We start from the raw sequence: 26,563 nt of genomic DNA on the forward strand, positions 1-26,563 counted from the left end.
GATATCAACTCTAGTCCATAAGAGATTACTCTTGTCTTTTTAAAAGCTTTCTTTTTTTTAAAGATAGAAAATAAAAGATTTGTCAAGGATATATTCTGAGGAGACATTTAAACATCGTCACATGTGGTGGGATTTTTTACAATCCATGAACGTAAAATATACTCTCCCGGGTTGCAACTAATTAGAATAAAATTAGTAATAGATTCTTAAAATAAAATAAAAAAGTTCTATAAAGGTGACTACTGAGAACTAGGAAAAAAATCACACCATTGAAAAATAATGTCATCCACCAGGCTCAACGGGTGGAAAACTTAATAATACCAGCAGTGAGGTGGACAGCCCCAAGAAAAAGGAGGGCGTGAATGCTAGAGGAACGCAGGGGTGATCCGTCTTCCACGGGAGAGGGGTTCTCTTCCTTCTATTGGCCAACCAGCGGCAGCTGGGAGTTGATTGCTTTGCTCCCCGCCTCCGTTTTAAATTTAAATTTTTGTCCACGTCTTTAGGGCTATGGCCATGGTTCTCAGCCCAATCAGCACACAGCTGTGACCCATGTGACAGCCTCAGGGCCATACGGGTAGTATAGCTATATTGTGTGGATGCAGTCCACATAACACATAGAGAGCTGCATATGTGGCCACAAGGGTAAATAGGTTGAGAACCACTGAGGTATGGCTACACTGTAGCTCAGAGTGAATGCCCCAGCCCACATAGAGAGACTCAGGCTAAGAGGACTCAAGCTAGTGTGCTAAAAACAGCAGTGTGATCATTATGGGTCTGGCAGAGACTTGGGCCAGCCATCCGAGTTCAGACCCAGGGTGTTGGATGGGCTTAAGAGCCCAAGCTGCTGCCCAAACAGCATCCATACTGCTATTTTTAGCACACTAGATCAAGCCTGCTAGCATAAGTCTGCCTCCCTGGGCTGGGAGGCTTGCTCTCAGCTGCAGTGTAGACATACCCTGGGACTCTCTTGCTCCATTTAAGCAGCCCCACCTTCCTTCCTTGTATTTTGTAGTATAGGAACTGTGTTTTTTAGGAGACTGTGAGAAGGGCCTTCCTGAGGATTTATGGGGCCCTATGCAGTATTATTAAACTGGTGCCCCTATGCCCAATGACAGCCCAGGCTTGCATGTGTATTTTAGATAAGGGTGGTCTTTTGAAGGATTTATTCAAAAAACTGTACATCTGAAGATCCAAGCATTTAAGGCCAAAGATGAATACTCAGATTGTGCATCTAAAAATCTATGCAAGGATTTTTCAGAGATGGGATTTTATAATCTTCAGCAACACACTAATGAAATATTTTTAAAGCAAATTTTAAACTAAGGTAATGTAGACTAACATGTTTGGAGTAAATATTACAGTAATGCACAATTGCTTTTGTCAGTAAATTCAGAAATTGAGGCCTTGTCTACACTGCCACTTTATAGCGCTGAAACTTTCTCGCTTAGGGGTGTGAAAATCACCCCCCTGAGTGATGTAAGTTTCAGCGCTGTAAAGTGGAAGTGTAGACAGTGCACCAGCACTGGGAGCTGCGCTGCCAGCGCTGCTAGCTACTCCCCTTGTGGAGGTGGTTTTACAGTGCTGGGCTCTCTCCCAGCACTGGTGCCGCGACTACACAGCAAGGTTATTTTGGGGGGGGGTCACAGTATTGCCACCCTTACTTCTGCACAGACTTCAGAGCTGGGTGACCAGAGACTGGCGGCTGTTGGCCAGGCACCCAACTCTGAAGGCAGCGCCCCGCCAGCACCAGCACAGAAGTAAGGGTAGCGGTACCGCAACACCCCCTACAATAACTTTTCATCCTCCCCTCCCCCACAACTCCTTTTTGGGTCAGCACCCCTACAATTACAATACTGTGAAATTTCAGATTTAAATAGCTGAAATCATGAAATTTAAAATTTTTAAAATCCTATGACCGTGAAATTGACCAAAATGGACTGTGAATTTGTAGGGCCATAAGGATAAGGGTCTTAAAACAGGACCAAGCTAATTAGATGGGAAATGGATGTTCTCTGTTGTATGACAATAAACAATGGCTTGGTATGTATACGTACAGTGCTAAAGTTCTTTTGGTTCTCACGGACTCTCAGCATATCGGGTGTGTCTATAACAGACAAGTAGTGTGACATGGTCCTTCCTGCATCTTCCTTATATTTTTTCTGTTAAATCAATGTTTAAAAAAAATAGTTTTCTGTTAAAGATAATAAAAAAATAGTATAGCATTATTTATTGCTGATTAATGCAAGTTTAAACAGTAGTGAGCAATTCAGTGGACGATACAAACACATAAAATAATCTTTATGCAGGATTTTTTTTTTAAATGTTGACTGACGTTAATGTCGGTCAGAGATGCTAGTCTGACAGCTCTTTGGTAGCATATGTCCAGTGTTCTCTCCTGAATTTTGTTACAGCTGGTTAGTTTAATTAGCTTTAAGACAAAATCTGCTCTGAATTAATATCTGTTAATGATCAAGTAAGGGAGAGACTCACTGAAAATGAACAACAACCACGACTCTTTAAATCTCATTACCTGGCTTGAAAGGTTCTTGACCTGCTGGGCATGAATGATCTCTGGAGTATCGATAACAGAGGTGTAATTGGCTTTATCCATTTCTGCCAAATGCTTATATTTAATCTGTTGGAAAACATTTCAGTTAGGGACCCTCAATCATATCTATGACCACTGTCTTCTCTCATCTACTCAGAAAATACTCTTCATAAGGTTTCTTTTTAAAAAATCATCAGGTTTTATGTCTGCGCTATTCACACTGACCTGACTGGCAATGTCAGTGGCATTCTTTGCCCTCATATAGTCTGGTGTTTCCAAAGCCAGGTCTGTCAGACCTCTTCCTTTGATTTCAAGCTCCAGTGCTTTCTTGTACTCTTTCTATGGGTGAAGATAATAATTTGAAAAAAAAATATATAAGTGGAATGGGATGGCGCTGGCAAGTTTAACTAGAGTCTCATTACAAAATAGCTCCATCATCTAGAAATGGCATATGACACTCATACACACAAAACCACAAAATTAAATTTAAATATATTGACTCATGACAGTTTATTTTCCATAAAAACTACGTAAATGCTCAGAACAGACAACACAATACAGCAGTAAATGGACAAATGTCATGAGCCAGGTTTATTTCAAGGTTGTGCTGACGGGGGCATCATAAACCTTGGAGCAAAGTCTCAGGGCAGAAATTCCCTAGGGGACCAGGCTGTGGAAAGTAGGGACCAGCCACTTGTGCTGGGAGGTGGGCAATTAGACGCTAGTGCTGTCTGAAAAATGTCTGATAACGGCTTCAGAACTTCTGGAATTAAATGTTGCCCCCCCGATAGTAACTATGTGAAGCACAGTAGCAGAAACACTAGGGTGAATCTTCCCTGGGGTTCAAAGGATTTATTTGGTGCAAGTCAGTGTAATTTACACCAGAAACTTTGCTACATTTGGCCCATTATCAGTTGTAATATAAATTATGGTAATAAAATAAACTTTAACTGCACAAATTTGCTGCAGCATCAATACAAATATATTACATATTCAAATATCCCCTTTGCCAGTTATCAGGTACATTTAATTTGAAGTATTACATTGACATACCATAATAATGATAATAATAATAATAATTTGCACTTGGAAGTCTCCTTTTATCCAATGGTGGTGAAGCCTTTAGAAACATGAGTTAACTTAGCTACTCCTGTGAGCGTGGTTACTGTGAAATACCTCTATTACAGATATGCAGTGTAGTTAAAGTGATTTGCACAAGTTCAGACAGAAAGTCAGTTGCAGAGTCATGAATAGTGCCCAACAAGTGCTGGCTCCCATTCTCCAGCTCACTGGAACACTCTTCCCTTCCCCAAAGGCCATGTCTAGCAATATTTGTCATTCTGTGTTAACGTCACCTTGTGCATTAATGATGTGGAATGGTTCTAGTTCCAGTCAAGCCTTATTCCAGCTAGCTATTTGACTTACCTCATTTAGGATATGAGTTGCATTCTTTGCTCTTAACATGTCTGGAGTCTCCTCCAAGAGTGTCATACCTTTACCTCTGACACCTTCCTCTAGATCCCTTCTGTATTCTTTCTATAGGAAGAAAAAAAGAAGGGGAAACTGCAGAAATAGACTAGACATCGTTCCGCTACTCTGATGTAAAGAAAAAATGAGACCGAGTAAGGTTTTTGTTTGTTTGTTTTAAGTAACAAAGAATATTGTTTGGAATTATACACTCTCTAAAGACAGAGATCAGAACTCATTCTAAACTCTTAAGGATGCACACACACACACACGAACAATTATGCTGATGTAAAGGAACACAATAAATGTGAATACAGTTAACAATTAGTGGAATTAACATATGCAACAAATTACATCATGGTACAAAGACATCTGAAAATATACTTAACATACATGGGTAAGCAGTGAGGGAATATACTGGTGAGGTTAATTAGTGGAATTATTTGGCTCAATAGAGGAAGTAAATGCAGAGTAGCTGCTACCTCGCTTGCTATTTTGGTTGCATATTTGACATGTAAGAAAGATGGTGTAATCTCCAGGCCAGCAAGGTTTCTGCCTTTAATGGACTCTTCATAGTCCTTCTTATATTCTTTCTAATATGAGTAGGAAGAAGGAGAAAAAAAGCAAATAAAGCAAATATTTATTACTTTTTTCATATTGCTTCAAAATAAATGCACCAGGACAAAAGAGCAACTTCTAATTATCTCCATTGATTTCACAGTGTCACCATCTCCAGGAAGGTAACTGTGGGCATAACCCTGCTCCCACTGATGTCTATGAAACAGCTCTCATTGGCTTCAATGGAAGCTGGAGCTGACCCTATATCAGAAGTGTTTCTAATTGTCTGTATGTGGCAAGAAGTTCAAACAATCCATGGAAGCACCCAAACAGCATGACAGACCACCTTATACAAGTGTGTTTCAACATGTATAAGTTTCTCAATGTGACAAAACAAGATCAAAACTTAAAGCTGATAAGAAATAACTGCTTGACAGGATAGAATGACAGGCCAATGAAAATACTGTGATAGAGACAAACAGCAATTAAACAGAGTTGCTGAAAAATATAGGTGTCCAATAAGAATGATATCCTGAGCACTTACATTTACAGTTTGAAAAATCTTCCCAAGACTGTGATAACTCATGTAATACATTCTGCTGCAAGACCTTCAGTAAAATGGTAATCTCACACTGTATTTCTCCCATAGATTCAAAGCTATTAGTCAAGTATGGGCTACTTTATTACAGTTTGTTGATGTAAGTAGAGTGTCAAAGGTACATCCTTTATAGTTACACACTGAAATCCCTTGAATTAATGAAGTATGATTCCATTGGTAATGCAGGTATACTGGAACTTACATTACAATGTAACTATAGTTTACAGGGCACAAACACGATTCAAGGTTTACCCCCAACCATTTTCAGTTCACTGTGAAAACGTAACAATGAAACAGCTCTATACAGAGGTTTCCTAAATCTAACTCTACTGAGTTCACTGATGAAGCATCTTACCTCACTCTGCATGTGCTGAGATTCCTTAGCAGTGATATATGTTGGAGTTTCAAAGTCCAGCATGGCTTTTCCTTTTTCCTTTTCATACTTTTCCTTGTATTTCACCTGACAACAGGAGACCCAAGTTAGGCTCCAAATTACCAGAGAAGCAGCTGCTATACCAGCTCATGGACCTATAGGTTTCTGTTTCGTTCAGTCAATAGACTTCCATTAGAAAATGAACTGCAGTCTCTGGCTCTCTCACTGAAATGCACAGGGCTCCTATTTGCTGCCATCACAGGTTAAAGACATGGAAGGGACAGACTTGCTATTGTGTCAAAAACATGCATACATATAGTGAGCGTTCAATAGGAATAGATGAGCAAATGTTTCTACCTGACTTCTGTGTTCCTGCTTGTATAGTTTGCATAAAGCAGGTTGACACCGGGGTCATTCTGTATCAGGGAGAGCCCTCTAGGGATAATTGCAGTGACTATTTGACATTGAAAGTAAATGGATGAATGAGAAACACTTGACCAACTTACTTGACTCTGTAGTTCTGTAGCCTCCTTTAGATGAAGCTGTTCAAGGTTATCTGGCACCACATGGTAGTGACCCTTACTCGTCTCATATTGCTTCTTGTACTGGTACTGAAGGGAAGGCATCAAGTACCACCTCAATAAAAACCTGATCAGGTCTACTTCCTAGGCCCAACTAATGCACACACTTCAATGGCACATCAAATAGCAATTAGAAATCTAACAACACGAGGGAGGTGGGGGGAAAGCAACCCCCAAATAGATTTATTTCTAAAGATTTGGGATGGACAGTTGTCCTTTCTGATAATCTCAAAATGGATCAAGATTTTATTTTACACCAGGAAAAGAAAAGAAATAGGGTTATGTCATGTAATAATGACTGATCTTTTATATCATTCTGAAGTGCTATATTAGACAGAGTCATCATTATGTGATACTACAGCAGGATGATATTAAACACAAAAATCCCATTAAAAACAGTAAAAAGAGAAAGTCACAAATAATAATAAATAGGAAAGAATTGCCAAAAAAAGGAGGACAAAATGGAAAAGAAACCTGGTATTTGTTAGTGAGATATGATCAGTCAAAAATGTAAAAAATGACTACAGTTAAAAAATGGTTAGAGGTTTTAAAATAATAGCAGTTCTACATGTATAGATTTCAGTGTCCAAAGGCTGGATGTATTAATTTTGCTAGTTGGCTAGGTAATAATCATTAGGTAGGAGAGGAAGAGATCACTACCAGGTGATGTCCTCGGAACAGTAAAGGAGGGAGCTGTTATAGAAATTGTTAGCAGAGGTCAATACAGAATGGGAATAGAAAATCAAATAGATCTCAGGTTAGTTAATGAGCTTACAGCACTGGCGAGTTGACTTGTACCCAGGACATGGTTCATTATCAGCGATTCTGACATGTCTGTCACAGGCTTGTGAAGTTTCTTTAGATCTGCCTTATATTTAACCTACAGGAATGAAATATCAAACAACATCAGGAAAGAAGACTGCAAATAAAGCTTTTAACATATAATGTATTAGTAACACGAAGTAGGACTCTGCTAGTCAAAGCCAAAATTTTAACCCCCCTCGCCCCCTGAAAAATGCAAAAGATTGTAATGAGTAGGCATACCTCACTAGCAATGTTGTGAGCATCTTTCAAGGTCTTGTAGATCTTGGCCTCCTTCAAGTCATACTTCGGCCTCTTACCCTTCTCCTTGTCAAACTTCGCTTTATACTTCAACTAATGGAAAACAACAAAGCATTTCCATTATTCCTGAACATTAGCCTGTCTTGGGCCAGAGACTGAAGAAGCTCACATTCACAAAGAGTCTGATGGCAAACAGAGGATCAAAAAATGCAATAATTTTAAGACATCCATTGGAATAAAAGATCTTTTAGAGATCACCTGATATGGGAAAGAAAATGCACATTCTGTTTTTACAAGACACCATTCATAGCTTTCATTCAATGCACAGGTTTTAGCTCCTCACATGCAGATAAGGCTGGTAAATTGAAAAAGATTTTTTTTTTTAAAGTTGACAAAAAATAGCTAAATAAGATAGGCCAATGTTCATATCAGTGGGAGTTGTGCAGGCATGTATGACTGCAGAATCCAACCCAAAGGGACCAACTGGCAATTGTACAAAGAGTGGTTAGAGAAGCTTAATATGGGTATCTTAGAGAAGAGGGAGATTTGAAAACTACCTAAATACTCAAGAGGTAGTAGCATAAACGAGGCAGCAGAAATATTTTCAGGTGCATAATGAAGATACTACAATTTATCTTAATCAAAAAGAGGTGATACGTACCAAAAGGGAGAGTGGTCACATCTTCAGAAAGGGTAAGTTTAAACTAATCATTAGGAACTGGGGTGCACAACAGGCTAAGCAAGATCCCTAGACCCACTCTGAATTAAGGTGAAGGCTCAGGTTAAACCATAACCATGAACATCAATGCAAGTCCATGAAAGTTCAACAGACATAAGGTGAAATCCTGGCCCTGTTGAAATCAATGGGAATTTTGCCACTGACTTTAATGGGACGAAGATTTCACACACGGTGATCTGCTCTCTCTCACTGGCTCTAGGTTTACATGCAGGTAACTATTTCCTGTGGACCTACAGGGGATGACCACTGTTCCCAATGTCTACAAATACACAGGACAGGGACCCTTGCACTCCAATTAGGGACACGTTTTGAACAGGAAAGTCATTTTGCCATTGGGGGTTGCTGAGGTACTTTCAGCAGAGATCTTAAAGTGTACATGAGATCTTGTAGTTAGGACCAAATACTGATCCCACTGAAGTCGAAACTCCAACTAGTTGGCTCTCAAGAGTTTAGGGTTCAATTCTGGCTTTTACAATCAGAGCCCACATTGTAGATGCGGGTGGGTGAGAGTCGGTGGGTGTGTGGCCATGTTAACTGAGCTGCAGCCAGCAGAGATATTCTATGTGCTGCCCCTTGCTGAGCCACAGGTGGGTATGGAAAGGGGGTGAGGCAATGACACCTCCTTTCCCTCACCCACAGACACATCCTGCGCGAGGGTAAGAGACTGTGGCAGGTGAGGAAGGGACAGGAGGCCCTTTCCAGCATGAGCCATCAATAATTCTCCAGTAAAAATATATCCACAAGTGCTATTTATACAAATAACCAAATGAAACAAGTCATCTACAGAAGAGCTGAGGGACACAGCTGATGAAAGGAATGGATCATGCTGGGAATTATACTTATGCTTTAAACACGTTTACAGAAATAGTAGCATACAGTTCCATATTAGTAAAAGCAAAAGATGCTTCAATGCATAGATCAATCACATTCCACTTATTCTTGGCTTTTACATTCTTTATCCATACAGTCTCATGCTCTACACCAGCTCTATACTTGCTGTAAGAAAACAAAGAACATCAATATTTTTTGCCATTCAAGAGCAACACTTAGTGTCTGATTCTGATATCACAATGGTGTAAATGCACTAAAGTCCATGGAGACACACTGGTGTAATAATCAGAATCAGGCCCACATGTCAAAGTAGAGTAGTTTATATTTGCTGAACTCATAAGAAAAGAAATGATCACAGAAGGGGGAAACTAAACATAGCTCCAAATTACAAATAATTACAACAGACACACAGAGAAAACAAAAAAGGGTGAATGGCTAGAGAACATAATGGGTACATGTCTTGTAAAAATAGGATAACAAGATGGGTGAGATGCTGCTTCTCTAATAGGAAATGCCCAGAAAAGTAAACATGACAAAGAAGACAACAATGGAGACATGCCACATCAATTTCAAGACTCAACGAACTCGGTTTCTTTCAAGATGAAAATCAAGCCAGCTAAAAAAAAGTTACTCAAAGACCAAGGGAAAGTCTGGTCATACTTAAAAACAGAATTGAAGCTAAAGCACATAAAAAGGAGCGCTGTTCATTACTGATGAGTTATGCTGCTTTTCTTCTTTTCCTTGTAAAGTCTGCTTTTATGGAGCAAGTGTGCGCTTAATAGGCACCCAGCTCCAAGGAAAGATTCTTATTACTGGACAAATATAGTAGGTGATGTTTAGACATGCTGCAGTTGCATGCAGTAATCACATGTAGACACGGAAAAACAGCAAAACCCCTTTTTTCCCCCTTTGGAAATATTTGAGCAAAATAGGCTGTGGAATCTGTGCACTGCCAGTTCACACCCTGTGACACAGCCATAATACCCATGATTTCTGAGGTGGGAAGGAGTATTAGAAAATATGTGCCCTGAAATAATTGTAATCAGAATTTATTTTGCCAGAGGTTTGAGGCCAAATTTACAGAAACATACTGGCTGCATTGTACCACTCTGACACTATGAAGCTAAGTGAATGGGTGAACCTCATCCGGTCATGTTGAAAATGACATACATCATCATCACATCCACCGTGTGTGGAAAATGACATACAGCATCATCGCATTCCTGACAATATTTTGGCTGATGTAAATTGGCACAATTCCATTGACTTCCTATGACCCTGATCCTCAGGTGTGGCCAACAACAGGTCTGGGGTATAGACCCTGGGGCCAGCAACTGAATAATCTCTCTTGGTTTCCAATGAAATAACAAGAGCACATTACAGGGATTCACATAAACCCTCTTCTGACCAGATCAGTGCAGAAGGAAACAATCTGACCTCAATGAATGATCTGTAGCATAGCAGAGGATCTCATTGACTGAGTCAGAGCACATGGGAGCAGGTATCAGGATTTCCGATTGTTTTTCTGATTACTGTAAAAACAGTAAAGGAATGTCTTTTTACAAATCCCCATTAAGGCAATGGAGTCCACATTGTTTTCATTGGCCATTATGCCTAGGTAGAAGACTGTGTACAAACTGCTGAGCAACCTAAAGTAACACAAAAATTTTTACATGCTGCAAAATCTAAATGCACGAGGGATTAAGACTTCTTTGCTTTTGCAGTTCAGTATCAGATCCTTAACTCCATCTCAGTGTGATTTTGTATCTTTCAGTTTAAGCACTGTCATCTAATGGCACATATTTTCCCATTTCCTATGTTGTCTTTAAGAGAGCAAGACCCCACCAAATTCATCTTATATAGCTGCATTTTTTTCAATTTAAATCCTAAGAGCAGAATTCCAGCCTTGGCTGTGTGTTTTGGAGACATCCATTAAAATCACTGGAAGCTGCACCAAGGGCAAGGGTAGAATTTGGCTTCAAGTTCTACCCACTGTAAATTGGTTTAGTCAAATTCCCCACTCACAGAGTTCCCATGCACAGTCTTTGCACTGGAAAAAAAGAGGTGTTAGCCAAATGGTCAGCTTCACAAATTTTTGGTGCATTCCACACTTTTGACACAAAGACTGCAGAAAAAATAGTGCAACTGGTGCATTATTGGTACAATTCAGGCTGATTGTCTTGTGCTAGGAATGACACAGGTCATATACAACATAGAAGAAGGTACAGAAAAGTGACATTCCCTTTTGTGTCACTTAAATCCATCTTACATGACTACTTAGGACATTAGCTTTCTTAAAGTGTCTCATCATTGGTGTATCATAAGATGCTGCTCCATGCCCTCTCATGTGTCCTTTGAGGTATTCCACCTATAATGCGTAGCAAGATAGCAAGATCAGAACAGCAGACCATCACAGGGATCAAGCATAAAGTTGTGTGAGAGAACCAAGTGGTGGTGAGGTCCTGGTTGAAAAATTCCCACAGGAAACAGCAAGAGTAAGATCCACACTAACTGATGTTCCAGATTATTTTACAGATAAAGGAAGTTTATACTAACATGATGAATTCACTTAAAAATAAAAGGTAATGAATTATTTGAAAGACATACATTAAAATAATTCCTTATCTTGAATAGTCAAATGGAAAGGATATTAGAAATCTCTAATGTAAAATAATAGCTTGCACTTGTATATATAGTGATTACAACCTGATCATTACAAAGTACTTCACAAAGGTGGGTAAGCAGTATTATCATCCCCATTTTACAGATGGGATGAAGTGAAGCACAAAGAGCGAGTTTTCAAAAATGACCTCTAATTTTGGGTGCCCAATTTTAGACTTGTCTTCAGCATTCAGGGATTATTTTCCAAATTCTAATACCAACAGAGCAACTCAGATGTTTGTCATTTATTTCTACATGGTAGGTTTCCCTGAAGATACACTTCCTCTTGTGTAAAGTTCTTTATGCTGAACATTTCAGAGGGACTACAAGTGACATATTCTTAATATGATGGAGACATAAGAAATTTGTGTCAAGAAAAGTGAAGAATGCAGAAAAGAGGACAGACAAAGAAACCACAAAAGAAGCAAGGCCCAACCTCCCCGCTCCCAAAAACCATCTCTCAAGGGCTCAGTTCTGCTCCCACTGAAGTCAGCTGAGCTTTAGCCATTGGGCATGATTCTCCGCCATCTTGCAAAACTCTTGTATGCTCACTTTGCACAGATGTGAATGACTACAATGCAAGGGAAGAGTGACTTAAGACCCACTTACATCACTGAAAGCTATATCAGTCCCATTATACCCCTTAGACAAACATTTGCTGCTTCTTTAATAAAGCACACAAACTCTGCCCAATGAGTTACTTTTTTCAAATTAAGTTACCATACTCCCCTTAAAATTATCTAGAATTATTTCCATCTTCAATTCTGAAGTGGTTGAAAAAGTCTACTGACTTCTGTCCCAGAAGTATCTGAACTCATGCCATTATTCACACCGCTCCAAAATTTGCAAACATTTATTATTACCTCGCTAGTAAGCTTGGACACCTCCTTAGCAAGTTCCATATCTGGACGTCCCAGCATGCTTACACCAAGGCAAGCCTCTCCTCGAGCCTTGGCTTTGTATTGAATCTATTGAAGACAAATCAATCAGTACAGAAAAATGTTTAGCTTTTAATGATAAAATGCAAACACCTCCACATGTTGTTCTAATAATTTATATTGATACAGTTTGCTATAGGAAAAATACTGCTAAGGAGGTACGCAGGAGATTTACAAAATACTCACATCACTGATTAACTTGGCAGCTTGGGTTGCTTTCTTAATATCTGGTCGATCTGCTATAGATGTGTAATGGAGCTGTGACTTAGCATCTTTTTTGTATTGAACCTAATCAATGAAAACAAACACAGAGGAAAGTGGATTACTCTAGTGTTTACTGATAGAATCATAGAAACATAGAATATCAGGGTTGGAAGGGACCTCAGGAGGTCATCTAGTCCAACCCTCTGCTCAAAGCAGGACCAATCCCCAACTAAATCATCCAGGCAAGGGCTTTGTCAAGCCTGACCTTAAAACCTCTAAGGAAGAAGATTCCACTACCTCCCTAGGTAATCCATTCCAGTGCTTCACCACACTCCTATTGAAAAAGTTTTTCCTAATATCCAAGCTAAACCTCCCCCACTGCAACTTGAGACCATTACTCCTCGTTCTGTCATCTGGTACCACTGAGAACAGTCTAGATCCATCCTCTTTGGATTTTTTTTTCAGGTAGTTGAAAGCAGCTATCAAATCCCCCCTCATTCTTCTCTTCTGCAGACTAAACAATCCCAGTTCCCTCGGCCTCTCCTCCTAAGTCATGTGCTCCAGCCCCCTAATCATTTTTGTTGCCCTCCACTGGACTCTTTCCAATTTTTCCACATCCTTCTTGTAGTGTGGAGCCCAAAACTGGACACAGTACTCCAGATGAGGCCTCACCAATGTTGAATAGAGGGGAATGATCACGTCCCTTGATCTGCTGGCAATGCCCCTTCTTATACAGCCCAAAATGCCATTAGCCTTCTTGGCAACAAGGGCACACTGTTGACTCATATCCAGCTTCTCGTCCATTGTAACCCTAGGTCCTTTTCTGCAGAACTGCTGCCTAGCCACTTGGTCCCTAGTCTGTAGCAGTGCATGGGATTCTTCTGTCCTAAGTGCAGGACTCTGCACTTGTCCTTGTTGAACCTCATCAGATTTCTTTGGTCCAATCCTCTAATTTGTCTAGGTCCCTCTGTATCCTACCCTCCAGTGTATCTACCACTCCTCCCAGTTTAGTGTCATCTAGCCACTGAGAACCCAGTATTGCTGTGAAAGGCAGTTGGAGTTTTGCCACTGATTTCACCGAGAACAGATCTTTGGGACCAGCTTTTGTAAGTCATTTTCAAATGAAGTAATAAATATCATGCAATTTTAACTGTATATGAAAAAAATTAAAGAAAACATTATTGTGGAGTCACTTATTTGCGAGCAAACTATTTTAATTCCCAATCACATTGTCCAGAGATAGCCTTTATTTCTCTAGGTGAAATTCTCTGCCTACACATAATTTCATGCATATTTCCCTTGCAAAATGGAGGCTGGCGAGACATCCAGCTGAAAATCAGACCAATTTGATTTTTCTGATTTGAGAATTACTCTAATTGAAAATGGTCATATGGGCTGTTTGCTTGATGTAAATGCAGGACAAACTTACAATACTCTGTTTCTTAGCAACTTCCATGGCATGTTTCACCTCAGGAGGCTCCAGCATGATGGAATAGTTGGACTTGCCTTTCTCCTTCACAAACTTCTTTTTATAGTTTGTCTGTGTGGAGCAAAAAGGTTTTGTATTATATGTCACTCATTAGTCCCACAAGGAGCTGTGTTCTTATGACACTCACAATAACGCCTCACAGAAGCCAACTGAGCTAGCCAGAGATATCACTTACTTCTTCTAAACATGCATCAGCAGAGACAAGGAAACCTGATTCCCTGCAGTGTTTAGAAATATCCATACACATCCCGCTGAACCCCTCTGCAGCATTTGATACCTCCAATCACCAAATATCCCTATCCCACCTCTAGGAAACTGAAGGGCTGACTGGAAATGCCCTGAAATGGTTCCAGTCCTTCCTGTCTAATCAAAGGCTTCTGTGGTAGTGTCTTCCAACACTCCATCCTTTCATGGGAATGGTAGGAGGTTAACAGATGCCGGTGAATATGCACCTGTAACAGGCCATAACCTGCCCATTACAGTTTACAGTCTTAATCCAGCCTGAAGACAATGTGTTAGAGCTGGAAATGGAAATAAGACTGATAGCAGGAAGATGTCTCTTGAAATATTTTAAAAGATATTAACCCAACCAAAGGGACATTGTTTATTGCCACCAACAAAATCTTTACCACTTAGAAAAAGCGAGGATCCAGAGTGCCTGCTAATGCATAATACTTTGGAAGCAGCTTACAGCGTCAAAGGTTACCTAAAGCATGTCTGAGGGGATCCCTCACAGTTAATAACTATGAGATGTGATGTTTTGGGCCCTGATGCAGCAAAGCATTTAAGCATATGCTTAACTTTAAGGTCGTGAGCAGTTCTATTGATTTCAAATGTCTCACTAGACAGAAATTAGAAAATGCATATGGAGGAATGTAAAAAAAAAGCTTCATATGATCAAATAAATACTGGGAATGTAGCAATAGCAAAATTCTACATGAGCAATAAACGTTGCACTATACTTGTCACGCACCTCACTGACATTCTTGGTCACCTCTTTGACACGAACAGTGTCCTGTGTCTCAGGCAGGGTTGTATAAGAACCATGTGGAAGCTGCCTCTTACTTTGCTCTTTGTATTTGTTCTGAATGCATAGAGAAAAAAATAGTTGAAAGAAATATATGGTATAAGAAGGAACTATTTATGAAGACAAACAATATTGCATGTGGTACCTCAGATACAAGAGAGCTGACACACTTGGAGAGGAGGATCTGAGGTGTGTCTGGGACAGCAAGGCATGTTCCCCTAGCCTTGTTATGCTTCTCTTTGTATTTTACCTGGAGGAGAGAAAAGATGTTATTTTACGCAATTTATTTGTCTTATGCTGACTTTAAAAATAGGCTTCAAATATACTCATCTTACTGTATATGGCAGAGCCTTGCAAACCCACTGATGTGAGTAAGAGTTTTCAGGATTAGGCCCATAGTTTGATTTGTTTGTCAACTTTTTGTCAACTGTTTGTCCAACCTATATATTCCTACACATCTCACTAGAGCTTAAACTCAGATCTTGTTACTGTATTGCCAACATTTATTCTACAGGCATGGTACTATGCCCAAATGAAAGCAGCAGCTTTGGTTTTAAGTATGTACACATAATACATGCATTTCAATGTATGGAGTTTAAACCTTTGTCAAAACCAGAATAATTTATTTACCATAAAAGTTGGGTATTTGGATAAAAAGGGCCACATATCTGAACTGCCTCTAGTTTAGGTTTGCAAATCAACCAGACCAAACCAATGAGGTTTGCAAGACCAAAACCATCCCAGATTTTGTCAATTTGTTAATAAAATGAACAAACAAGCCTAAATAATGAAATATGAAATTATGAGCAAAATTTTCAAACCTAGATTTCTAAAGTTAGATTCCCTAAGTCCTTATTTAAATGCCTAAATAGAAGTGGCATATTTTTCTAGAGATATTGAGCAACCCCTGCTCCTATTTAGGAACCAAGGTTCGGAAACTATGCCCAGATGAAATTATCTACAACAAATTTCTACAGAATGACATTCACAAACTCCAGAGTTTCCATTTTGATGGTATTATATTTACAAAAACAATTGGACACACAACGTAGGTTTTAGGTTCCTTAAATAGCATCTAAACTGTTAGCAAAGGAATAAACATAAAGTAGAAGTTCAAATACTTACATCGCTTGACAGGATGGCATTCTTCAAAGCCAAAACTGTATTTTTGTCATCTGTGACAGATAGTTTGCATCCCCTAAGGAACTCTCGGTCTAGCTTGTAGTCATACTGTCAGACAAGAAAAGAAAAGCTGACAAAAAGTACCCCAAACCTTTGCTGTGAAAGAGTGATGGGGTGTGGGAGGGAGGGAGCATAAGCTAATACAATATTTTCTAGTTTCCTCACATCACTCTGTTGCAGGGATGCCTTGGCTGCTTGGAGAAAGTCAGGTCTATCAACAGTCCATTGCCAATGAGCCTTGGTTGCTTCATATTTCTTCTTGTAATCCAGCTGTTTAAAAAGAAACATTAATGAAAATCATATCATTCATAAACTCAATATATACAGAGCCTATTTCTCCCCTTGCCTGAACAACTGCATGAGAATTGGGGGAAAGGAAGGAAGTCATGCTTGGAAAAGTACACATCCATGAAAGCAGCACTTTTGGGATGTGCTTCTCTTCTGAGTCATGGACAATGCAGAAGAAGTCTATTTGTGCTTATTTTTTCCCTGCCAGGTTGAAGGAGCATATGCCGGATTGAAAAGTGGGCATGGCCTTGAAGAAAGTGGATGTGTTATCTCACTAGCCATCTCAGTGCATCCTGGACCCCCCTCCAATGGTGTGAAGCCCTTCAGCCCTTCCTATGTAGAATTTATGCTAGCTACAAGATTAAATAAATTAGCATGGAAAATACTAGGAGCACCTACACCTCCATGCCTGAGGAATTAGGAGGTGCCTGAGGAATAATTGGTGTTTGTGCTACATGTTGGAAATTCTGTGTGCATGGATAATGCTTTGTAAATTCAGCATTTCATTTCAGCTTGTGATAAAACACCACATTCTTCAAAGATCATCAAAATTATCTGTTAAGCAAAAGAACACAAAGACCATGTTGGGGGTTTCAGCAAAATCCACACTTAATGGAGATGTTCTGAATAAAATTTTCTATATACTGGCTGTGATTTTCAAAAAAGAACATAAAGGGGCCCACAGTCCCAATGAATTTCAATGGAAGGTGAGTGCCTAATTCCCATAGAGTCCTTTGAAATACAAGCCATTGACGATAAAAGTGAAAAGCATTAATAGCACTGAACTCACATTGCTGTTTACTTTGTAGGCAGCTTTGGCAACTTTAATATGAAGAGCATCTGGTACAATGTTGCAATGAGACTTATTCTTCTCATAAACTTCTTTGTATTTCAGCTAGTGAAAGAAACATATTCTGAGTATTTATTTATGTGCTACAACTCAATGAAAGTAAAACAACAACAGTATGTGGAATTCTACTTTTAGGCAATTCCCCTAATTGTTTAATTAAAAATTATAACAGAAAAGGAAGACGCATCCATAGATCTTGTTTTCAGCCATTCCACGCACAAAAGATACACTGTCTTCAGCTGGAGTTCCATTTGCATGGAAACAAAGATGTATCAATTTAATTCAACATGAAATACACAGTCCACACTAACTTGTGCTGAAACTTTTGGCCAAGATTTTCAAGTGACTAATTATTCTGGGTGCCTTCATTGTTGGGTGCCCAATACAAGATACTTTAAAGGGGCCTGATTCTCAGAGAGTGGGTGCTCGGCACTTTCTGAAAATCAGGCTTCTTTAAGGGGGCTCAAGTTGAGCTTTCAAAAATGTAGATACTCCAAATCACTGCCACCTTTGAAAATTTTTGTCCTTCAGAATTGTGTATGGGCAACTAGATAATATTAATACTTTCTACTTCTCATCTATATGGCCCTCATTACTGTTGTATCCACGTACCTCACAATCTTTTAATGTATTTATGAGGATGGGAAATCCTATTATCCTGATTTTACAGATAAGGATCTGAAGCACAAAACAACTGAGTGACTTGCCCACGGTCACACAGGAAGTCTGTAGCAAAGCAGGGACTTGTACCTGGACCTCTCAATTCCTAGAGGAGTGCTATAACCATTGGACCGGCCTTGCTCTCCTATACTTTCATCCTTTCTTTTCTATAGCACCATTCATCTGAGAATTTCAAAAGTCTTTTACATACATTAATTAATTTAGCCTCAGAACACTGTTCTGGGGTATTTATTATCCCCACAGTACGGATGAGAAAATGGCGTGACAGTGATTAATCCAAGGCAACACAAAAGCTACTGGCCAACGCAGAGAGAGAAACCAAGAAACCAGATGCCCAGACCTGCGCCCTAAAAAGATAATAGCTCAGCCTGCAGCTTTCATTACAGGTAAGAACTGTTCTATTCCACCCATCATTATCCCATGAACTTCGCTGAAAAGCTACATGAATGATTATAGCTTTTCAAAACATTGTTATATTGCCTGTGAATGTGTCAGATGTGACAGGAGGAAATTTGAATTAAAATAATACTGATATATTCTAATAAGAGGCTAGTTGTTATGGCAGCATTACCTACAAGGTAGAAATAAATGGTATTGTGTAGTAAAATAAAGGTTAATTGTGCATCATACTGATATCATATACCAGGCATAGTTTACTTACATCACTTATTCTGTCTTTGACCTTGCGCATAAGTAGTAAGAGAGGGGTGTCATGGATTGTGGTGTACCCTTTAGACTTGGCCTTCTCAAATTCCATCTTGTAAATAATCTGAGGGTAAAAATTGTTAAATCATATTATTCTGGCTAACCAGGCACAATTTAAGTGTTTTTTAAAAAGTCAAATTGAAAAATATTATATTGTGGCTGAGGAGGACTCAATTTTTTAATTAGGATACTTCAAAGGTCACAATTCAGAGCAGGAAGATGTACTTAAGATATATTTAGCATTATGATATTATGGTAATTATACTTACCTCACTGATTTGCTTGTTGACTTTTGCAGTCCTCAGATGTTCTGGGGTATCCACAATTGAAGTAAACTTGTCCTTCTGCATTTCATACTGCCTCTTGTATTTGAACTAATGGGAGAAAAGAAGAGGACATTAACTATATGAAACAAGAAAACATCTTCAAGAAGAGACACAATCATGTTAAGTTTGCATACTGCAATGTATGGACCCATCTCCCACTGAAGTCAGTGGAAGCTGGGCATGCATGCATAGACAGAATGTAGCCCTATGAGCCAGACTGCATGAAGCCCTTATTCATATTGGAGCATCTGGGCCTGCTTGTGTGAATTACTCCCGCATGTGGTCTCATGCTGATTCCAATGTGAATAAGAGCTCCACAGTCTGGCACTGCAAGTACATCGGCCTGAAGGTGTAAAATAGAACTCTGAGATTCTCCTCCCGCCCAGTGGCAAGAGTACACTGCACTCCTCCTTGCACTACTGTAGAGCTCTGAAAAGTATGGGTCTTCTGGAGACACTATGACTCCCAATGCTCCACCTGGGATGGTGGGACTCCATACCGTTTTCAGTGCAGAGCTGCAGATAAATGCATAAAATAAATGCTTCCTTAGGTTTAAATTACATTCATGAGCCAATTCTGTCAAGGGGACTGTGCACAGGGCACGGTAACACTCAGTATGAGAAAGGATGGCACAACAGGTTCCTGGGTGATGGATGGGATACAATGCCACTTTCACAGCTTCATCCTGCAAACACTTAGGAACATGAGTAAAGTTACTCACATATGTAAGAATTTGCAGGATTTGGCCCATGAACTATGTTAGGAAATATTCACTATTAACATTTTTTACTGAGGGTTACAATATGGCCCAGTAGATGAATGGAAAGCCAGTTCAGGCTCCTATGGGAGCTGGATCAGGCCCAGAGAATAATAGGTGTAATTTCAGATGCTACATTACCAAGTAAAGAATAGCAAATGCATGGGGAAACATTCGAGCTCAAGTTCAGTAGAAATTCAGAGAATTCATAAATATTAAAATGTTTAAAAATTCAAGCAGCTAAATTGTGTGTATAATGCCTTCCTGCAACAGCAGCCATTCACATTACCTGGCTCCACAAGTTTGTGTTGTAAAGTGCTGTCAGCATATCTGGTCTCAGAATTTCATTACATCCATGTTGCAGGAACAACTTGGCGCTAGACTTGTATTTTTTCTGTCCATGAAAAGAGCAGTGAAGCACAAAAGATACTCGTGAAGCCAATGAACAGTACAGCTTTAGATTACAGTCACATTCAGAGTGGTGAGATTTAAGCAAGCATAGTGTGTACTCACATCATTGCATGCCTGGACAATATACATCCATATAATTTTAAACATGCATTTTTAATGAATGGTGCCAATTTGTAGGGCCTGCAATGATTTACCAACTCCTTAAAACAATCGGAACATTGAAATACCTTTTGGAAAATAAGAATAAATCTTAGACCAAAAGGGCATTTAATCAATCGAACAAGCTCACAGTTGCCTTATATTTGCAAAGTAGATGGAAAAAATAAGTGTAAAAATCATTTAAAAAAAAAAGAAACATAGTCAAGAATAAGTGCATGATCCAACATCCACTGAAGTCAATCAGACTCTTTCCATTGATTTCAATGGACACTGGATCAGACTGTAGGTGAGAAAGATGTATGCAGGATTGTTGTAGCCCTGTCAGTCGCAGGATATTAGAGAGAGAAGGTGGGGGAGGTAATATCTTTTATTGGACCAACTTCCTCTGTGTAAGCTTGAAAGCTTGTCTCTCTCACCAACAGGAGATGGTCCAATAGAAGATATTACCTCACCCACCTTGTCTCTGTGAGAAAGATGTCATGCAAATATCAATTGATGCACAATATATGAGAATACATAGAGAAAAGACAAACTAGTTAACTCAAAAAGCAGCTGTGGTCTTCGGGTGGCAAAACAGATACTGTCTGATAACGCTGAACTAGAACACTGGAATATGATAGGTGAGACTGTGACATCATTGGCTATAGACATTTCAGGCAGATAAAGATGTGTGTTGTGTGCAATCCAGCCACATTTTGCTTGCACTGGTCAGCACTGCTACAGTGACTGACTGCTCAGTTCATTTCTCCATTCGGCCAGTAGGATTCTAGGCTCATCCACAACAAAACTGTAACTATCTTTCCTCTTCTCATACTCAGATTTGTATGTTAAATTGAGGCATAGTAAAAAGGCGAGGGCACAAAAACCCTGAGATAACAGCTTCAAAGCGGACATCTTATTGTGCATAATATTTAAAAGGATACTGTTCAGGACCTCACCCAAATTAGAAAAAGAAAGAAAAAACAGAGGAAATGTGGATAATTTGTAAATAAGGCTAAGATTTTGTCAGTGATATTTTTAGTCAAAGTCAGGAACAGGTCACGGGCAAAACAAAAATTTAAAAATTTACGGAATGAATTAAAATAAACAAAAATTTACGGAAGCCCCGTGACCTGTCTCTGACTTTGACTAAAAATATCACTGACAAAATGGGGCTCCAAGGTCCCTGCCGCTACAGTGAGTGGGAGTTCTGGGGTCCCGCTGTGCGGTAGCTGAGCAGCTCTGGGCCCTGCACCACCCATGGTGGCTGGGAGCTCCGGGGTCCCCCACCATGGGGACTGGGCTGCTGCAGGCTCCTCTTGCCTACCGCAGCTCTGCAGGAGTTCCCCTCCGCCTGCTGTGGCTGGGAGCTGCGGGGTCCCCCGACCAGGGCGGGGTCTGGGACCTGTGGAAGGGCCAGCTGGGAACTCCAGCCTGGGGCAGAAAATGTCACCAAGGTCTCTGGAAGTCACGGATTTCTTGAGTTCTGTGACCTCCATGACATAATCATAGCCTTATTTATAAAACAAATTCCCAAATTTATATTTAAGGGTACAAGGTAAAACTTAAAAAAAGACTACAGCCCCTTTCTGCAACTCTCTCCTAAGCTGCCTTGTAATACCCATTCTGCATTCAAAAGAACTTCAGAATCATCCCTAGATGGTCAATATATTGAAAATTAAATCCTTACTGCACAAATATACACCACTCAATACAATGTTAGATCATCCGCATTTCTGTAAATATCACTGGGATGTATCACTATAAATCATGTTGTAAAATACACTTTTGGCAAGCTTATTTAAACACATACAACTGCATTAAAAATATATCTTTATGCCTGACTTATTAAAATAGCTCATTTGTGCTGTTTAACAAAGATAACTCTATGATATAAAAGGTCCCTTATAGCATGTGCTGGTTCTTTGTAATATCTGCAATTGTGAACAATTATGACATAGTGGTATTGGAAATACAATCATTTTTTTCTATACTTATAAAAAGAAATACTGTATTGCATCTGCTACTAAATGTTGACATTTTAATGGTGACCACTGTGAGAAGATGTCAGCTGAGTAAAATAAAATATCTAGATGCTATATTCTGAACATCACTGTCATGTCAAAAAGTGCTAGAGGTTGAGTTTGGTTATATTCTGGAGATCTATATGTCAGCTTTAGGCTCACAAAAACAGAGTTTTAAAAAGGCTTAGTCCATCATTTATAAAATACAGCATCTGTTCGAGTCACAGTGGCAACATTATCAGATTACTTTAATCTCGGCCCAGTTGCAATTGGTTACCATTGTGCATTGTTTCTTTAAATCTGCAGCAGGGGCTGGGGAATTCTAGCATGAAGCTCTGTGGTGAAACACAGAGATGGATAGAATAGATTTGTGGGTAGTATTGTTTTCCTAATGCTAATGAAGTTCTTTATTCAGTGTGATTCTTTACCATTTTGATATGACAATCACAAGTCAAGTTTTACTGATTTAAAACCCTGTTGCTAAAAAGAAAACTGATACCTTTCTGAGTTACTGACTCTTTATTGGTCAGCAACTGAGAGCTCTTTGCATTTTTACTGCTGAAATGTGGGTCAAAAGGTTACTCTATTTTAGTTATTATACACCTGCTTTACTCATTACTATAGATATCAAGAACATCCCTGCCCTTCTTCATTTTTGTCTAACTTTAAGACACATTTGTTTTCAGTAGCTTTTCATTTATTTCAATGTATTTTCCACTATGCAAGACAGATGAACTTTTAATTTAGTGAAGGGCCTTGAGATGCCACTTTATCATGATATGCTATATAGGTCTGTTATGGTACTTACCTCATTCATTAGCTGAGTTGCATGTTTAAAATGCCTATTAATTGGACAGTCTGCTACATACTCAAACTGAGATTTTGTCTTTTCAGATGACTCCTTGTACTTACACTGGAGAAAACAAAGAAACTAGTCATTCCAGAGTAAAATTAAAAGAAAGACCATGAAAAAATATGAATTGAAAAAATGTCTACATCAAAGGAATAGTGGAATTATTGCATATATAAATGCATTTAAAAATGAAAAATATTACTTGGGTAATGTAGCTGTAGATATAGAAGTCTACTGTTTGTAATGGTCTTCCAAGGAAAGCAATGGAAACATCAAACCTTCAGACATTATAAATTAGACTTGGAAACACTAAAAAATGTGCAGTAGAGAACAATTGCACTGGCAGTGGATAGAAAGGATTAACTAAAAGGTTCCTTTACTCTGATCTGTAGGATACTGTAACTTGGATTATTTAAAATGTGTTGCACCAAATTCTGTCCTGAGATATTCATATCCATATCAGAGGGCAGAATTTGGTCCTTTAGCTAAAAGATAATCATCACACAACCAAACTTTAAAAAAAATTCTTCCAAATGCCATGACGAGATTGACGTACCCCGCTGTAGAGGACTTTGTTCTTTTCTGCCAGAGCAAGATCAGGAGTATCCCAGGCATAACAACCAAAGCCCCTGAGCCATGATAAGTCTTCTTTGTATTTAAACTGTAGAAAGAAAGAAAGAAAGAAAGAAAGAAAGAAAGAAAGAAAGAAAGAAAGAAAGAAAGAAAGAAAGAAGAGAAATTTAAAAACTTGGAATAATTTCAGATGGCAACAAAAAATATGATCTTATCAATGCTGAAATACCATCCGGATCTAAGTCTAACACACAACAGTAATAGTTATGTGAGTTCCTGCATCAATTACCTTGCTAACTACATTTGTTTTTATACAATTAAGGGGCCAGCTTGTGACCTCAGTTAAATGATTGGGGTTGCACAGTTGTAATTGAGAGCACAGCCTGGCCCAGTCATTGGGTGAAATCCTGACTCCAGTGGGAGTGTTGCCACAGGATTTCACATATTAAATATACGCCATGAAAAAAAATGAGCATTGTTTTTATGTCTCAATAACATGCTCACCAAAAATCACCACTGAGATAGTTAAAAGTACCAGTGTCTTTCACACGTTGTAATAAGCCAGAAATACTGCTAAAATGCTGCTAGGGGCTTGTCATGTGACAAACAAGTTCAAGCAACAGAAATAGGGCCCAATTCAACTTCCAATGAAGTCCATGGGAGTTTTGTCACTGCTTTCAATAGGCAGTGGCCTTATTCACTTGATTTGCTCTGTTGATTCCAAAAACATGCCAGGCAACCGCAAAACTTCATTTCATTTCAGCAGAAGATACCTGAGAGGAGTTAAGGGACACTGCAGAGCCCTCCATTTTGGACATCTGCTTTAAAAATGCAATGTCTAATATACAATAACCATTCAAACTCACATCGCTGATAGCATCTGTGACTGCACGATGATGCAAGTGCTCCGGACGGTCTGGGATAGATCTCCAGATTCCCAACTGGCTCATATAGTTTTCCTTATATTTCACCTACAAAAGGAGTTGAAAAGAAAGTTGCAAATGATGTAAAACAGTTCAAAAACATAACACATTAGTCACCCAATTTTATGACATTCCTACTTCTCACTACTGAGTCTCCCCAAAGACGTACTTGAAATTTGGGGCCCGATTCTCATTTACACTAACCTTTTACACCATACTAGCAATGCAAAGTGGCCTTAGTGTACATGAGAATTAGGCCCAGGATCTTTCACTGGGAGGGAATTAAATATAAAAGCTCTAGTTTCATACAGTTAATGACAAACATTAATCAGGACTAGAAATGCTGTATACGTACACTGCTGATGTCATCAGTGACCTTGCGATGATAGACAATATCCAAGGCATCTTTCACTGTGTGATATTTACCCTTTGCCTGCTCAAAGGTCTCTTTGTAGCGCAGCTGATAAGAAGAAAAATATGAACAAATTAGTTATATAGTGCAGAGCGGAGGTCTTTTGCCTTTCTATTTTGGACATGTGTAAGTGAACAAGTTGACCTGATGGACAGCCCAATACATATGGCCTTTCAGATTTTTAATGGCCCAGGTGGCAATTTGCAATCAAAAATGTACACCACAGATCTCATTCTATAGCAGAACATATCTACAAGTAACTTTAAATTAATATTCCACACTTGAAACAAAAACTCATTTCATCCTCAAATCCTTGCCCAGGTCAGCTCAGACAGAGATTGATTTTTTTCCGAATCTGCATTCTAAGTAAAAGGGAATGAACGCTCAGTGAGGACTGAGGTTTATTCATCAAACAGCACTGAGATGAAGAAGTGGGATAAAAGCATTTCTGTGCTTGCTTCCAGCACCAGTACTTTCACTCTAATCTATATTATTTGTAAATGTCACATAGGGAGGCAATTCATTTTGTCCTGATTTATTTCTCTCGCCCTCTCTCTCTTTTTTTTTTTTTTGACTAGCACATTTGAACACAAGATTGGCTGGAAAAAGACAAACATAAGAAGATATATGGTGCCTTCAGTCCAAACATAGGAATCTCATTGACATCATTTTCTGATCAGCATGGAGATGGAGTGACAGATACAGCATGCACCATAGTGGCATTTGGATGCACGGGCAGTTTTTATTTTATATATTGCCATATGTTCATTTTCCCTAGCTCCTTTTCTGCTCTATCGAAAGATGAGAGAAAGTGTCAGTGATGGTGTCTGCAGGATACATACATCACTAGCATTCCAGTAAGCCTTCTTAGCCCTGATGAGGATAGGAGTGTCAGAGACAGTTGTGTACTTGTCCTTCATCTTCTCATATTGGACTTTGTACTTTTTCTAAGATCAGATGGCAGGAGGGAAAAGAACAAAAATATAATTAGTGACAAAGATATTTGCCCAGCTGATGTTGTGTTAACACCCAGGGAAGCTACATTTAGTACACTTTGTTAAGCGTCATTACTGCAAGATACTAAGTGCATTCAACTTCCACTGAAGTCAATGGGAGTTGAAGTTGCTCAGCAGCTCCCGAAAGGTGTTCAGCACAGTGTAGAACCAGGTCCTAACCAATGTGCTCTGCATGATGTCTTACAGAGGGGTGGACACATTTTTTATTTTGGGGGTTGGGGCTAGAGTTAAAAATAATAGTTGTTGAACATCACTTTAATGAGTAGCTTTGTACCATGACAACATTTGTCCACTTTTAATAAACACATAAACCAGGTTCTGTTCCAAATTCAGGGTTTCCTTTATTTA

At 39.2% G+C, this 26,563-nt stretch overlaps 1 protein-coding gene across 1 annotated transcript in view; it reads right to left on the reverse strand.

Moving 5' to 3' along the window:
- The window catches only part of NEB (nebulin), a 172,543-nt gene that overhangs the window by 29,003 nt on the left and 116,977 nt on the right, over window positions 1–26,563 (reverse strand). Inside the window, exons 101-126 of the mRNA XM_034786087.1 lie at window positions 26,042–26,146; window positions 25,143–25,247; window positions 24,731–24,835; window positions 23,848–23,952; window positions 23,242–23,351; window positions 21,163–21,261; window position 20,682; window positions 19,052–19,156; window positions 18,739–18,846; window positions 17,337–17,441; window positions 16,424–16,528; window positions 16,202–16,306; window positions 15,222–15,326; window positions 15,023–15,133; window positions 13,990–14,100; window positions 12,543–12,644; window positions 12,282–12,386; window positions 7,170–7,280; window positions 6,901–7,005; window positions 6,051–6,155; window positions 5,527–5,631; window positions 4,498–4,608; window positions 3,974–4,084; window positions 2,774–2,887; window positions 2,531–2,635; window positions 2,055–2,159 (exon numbers count right to left, since the gene is read on the reverse strand). Of these exons, the coding sequence (XP_034641978.1) occupies window positions 2,055–2,159; window positions 2,531–2,635; window positions 2,774–2,887; window positions 3,974–4,084; window positions 4,498–4,608; window positions 5,527–5,631; window positions 6,051–6,155; window positions 6,901–7,005; window positions 7,170–7,280; window positions 12,282–12,386; window positions 12,543–12,644; window positions 13,990–14,100; window positions 15,023–15,133; window positions 15,222–15,326; window positions 16,202–16,306; window positions 16,424–16,528; window positions 17,337–17,441; window positions 18,739–18,846; window positions 19,052–19,156; window position 20,682; window positions 21,163–21,261; window positions 23,242–23,351; window positions 23,848–23,952; window positions 24,731–24,835; window positions 25,143–25,247; window positions 26,042–26,146 (2,664 nt within the window). The remainder of the gene's footprint in view (window positions 1–2,054; window positions 2,160–2,530; window positions 2,636–2,773; window positions 2,888–3,973; window positions 4,085–4,497; window positions 4,609–5,526; window positions 5,632–6,050; window positions 6,156–6,900; window positions 7,006–7,169; window positions 7,281–12,281; window positions 12,387–12,542; window positions 12,645–13,989; window positions 14,101–15,022; window positions 15,134–15,221; window positions 15,327–16,201; window positions 16,307–16,423; window positions 16,529–17,336; window positions 17,442–18,738; window positions 18,847–19,051; window positions 19,157–20,681; window positions 20,683–21,162; window positions 21,262–23,241; window positions 23,352–23,847; window positions 23,953–24,730; window positions 24,836–25,142; window positions 25,248–26,041; window positions 26,147–26,563) is intronic.

This window comes from Trachemys scripta, chromosome 11 (assembly GCF_013100865.1).
Source record: "Trachemys scripta elegans isolate TJP31775 chromosome 11, CAS_Tse_1.0, whole genome shotgun sequence".
Taxonomy (NCBI): domain Eukaryota; kingdom Metazoa; phylum Chordata; order Testudines; family Emydidae; genus Trachemys; species Trachemys scripta.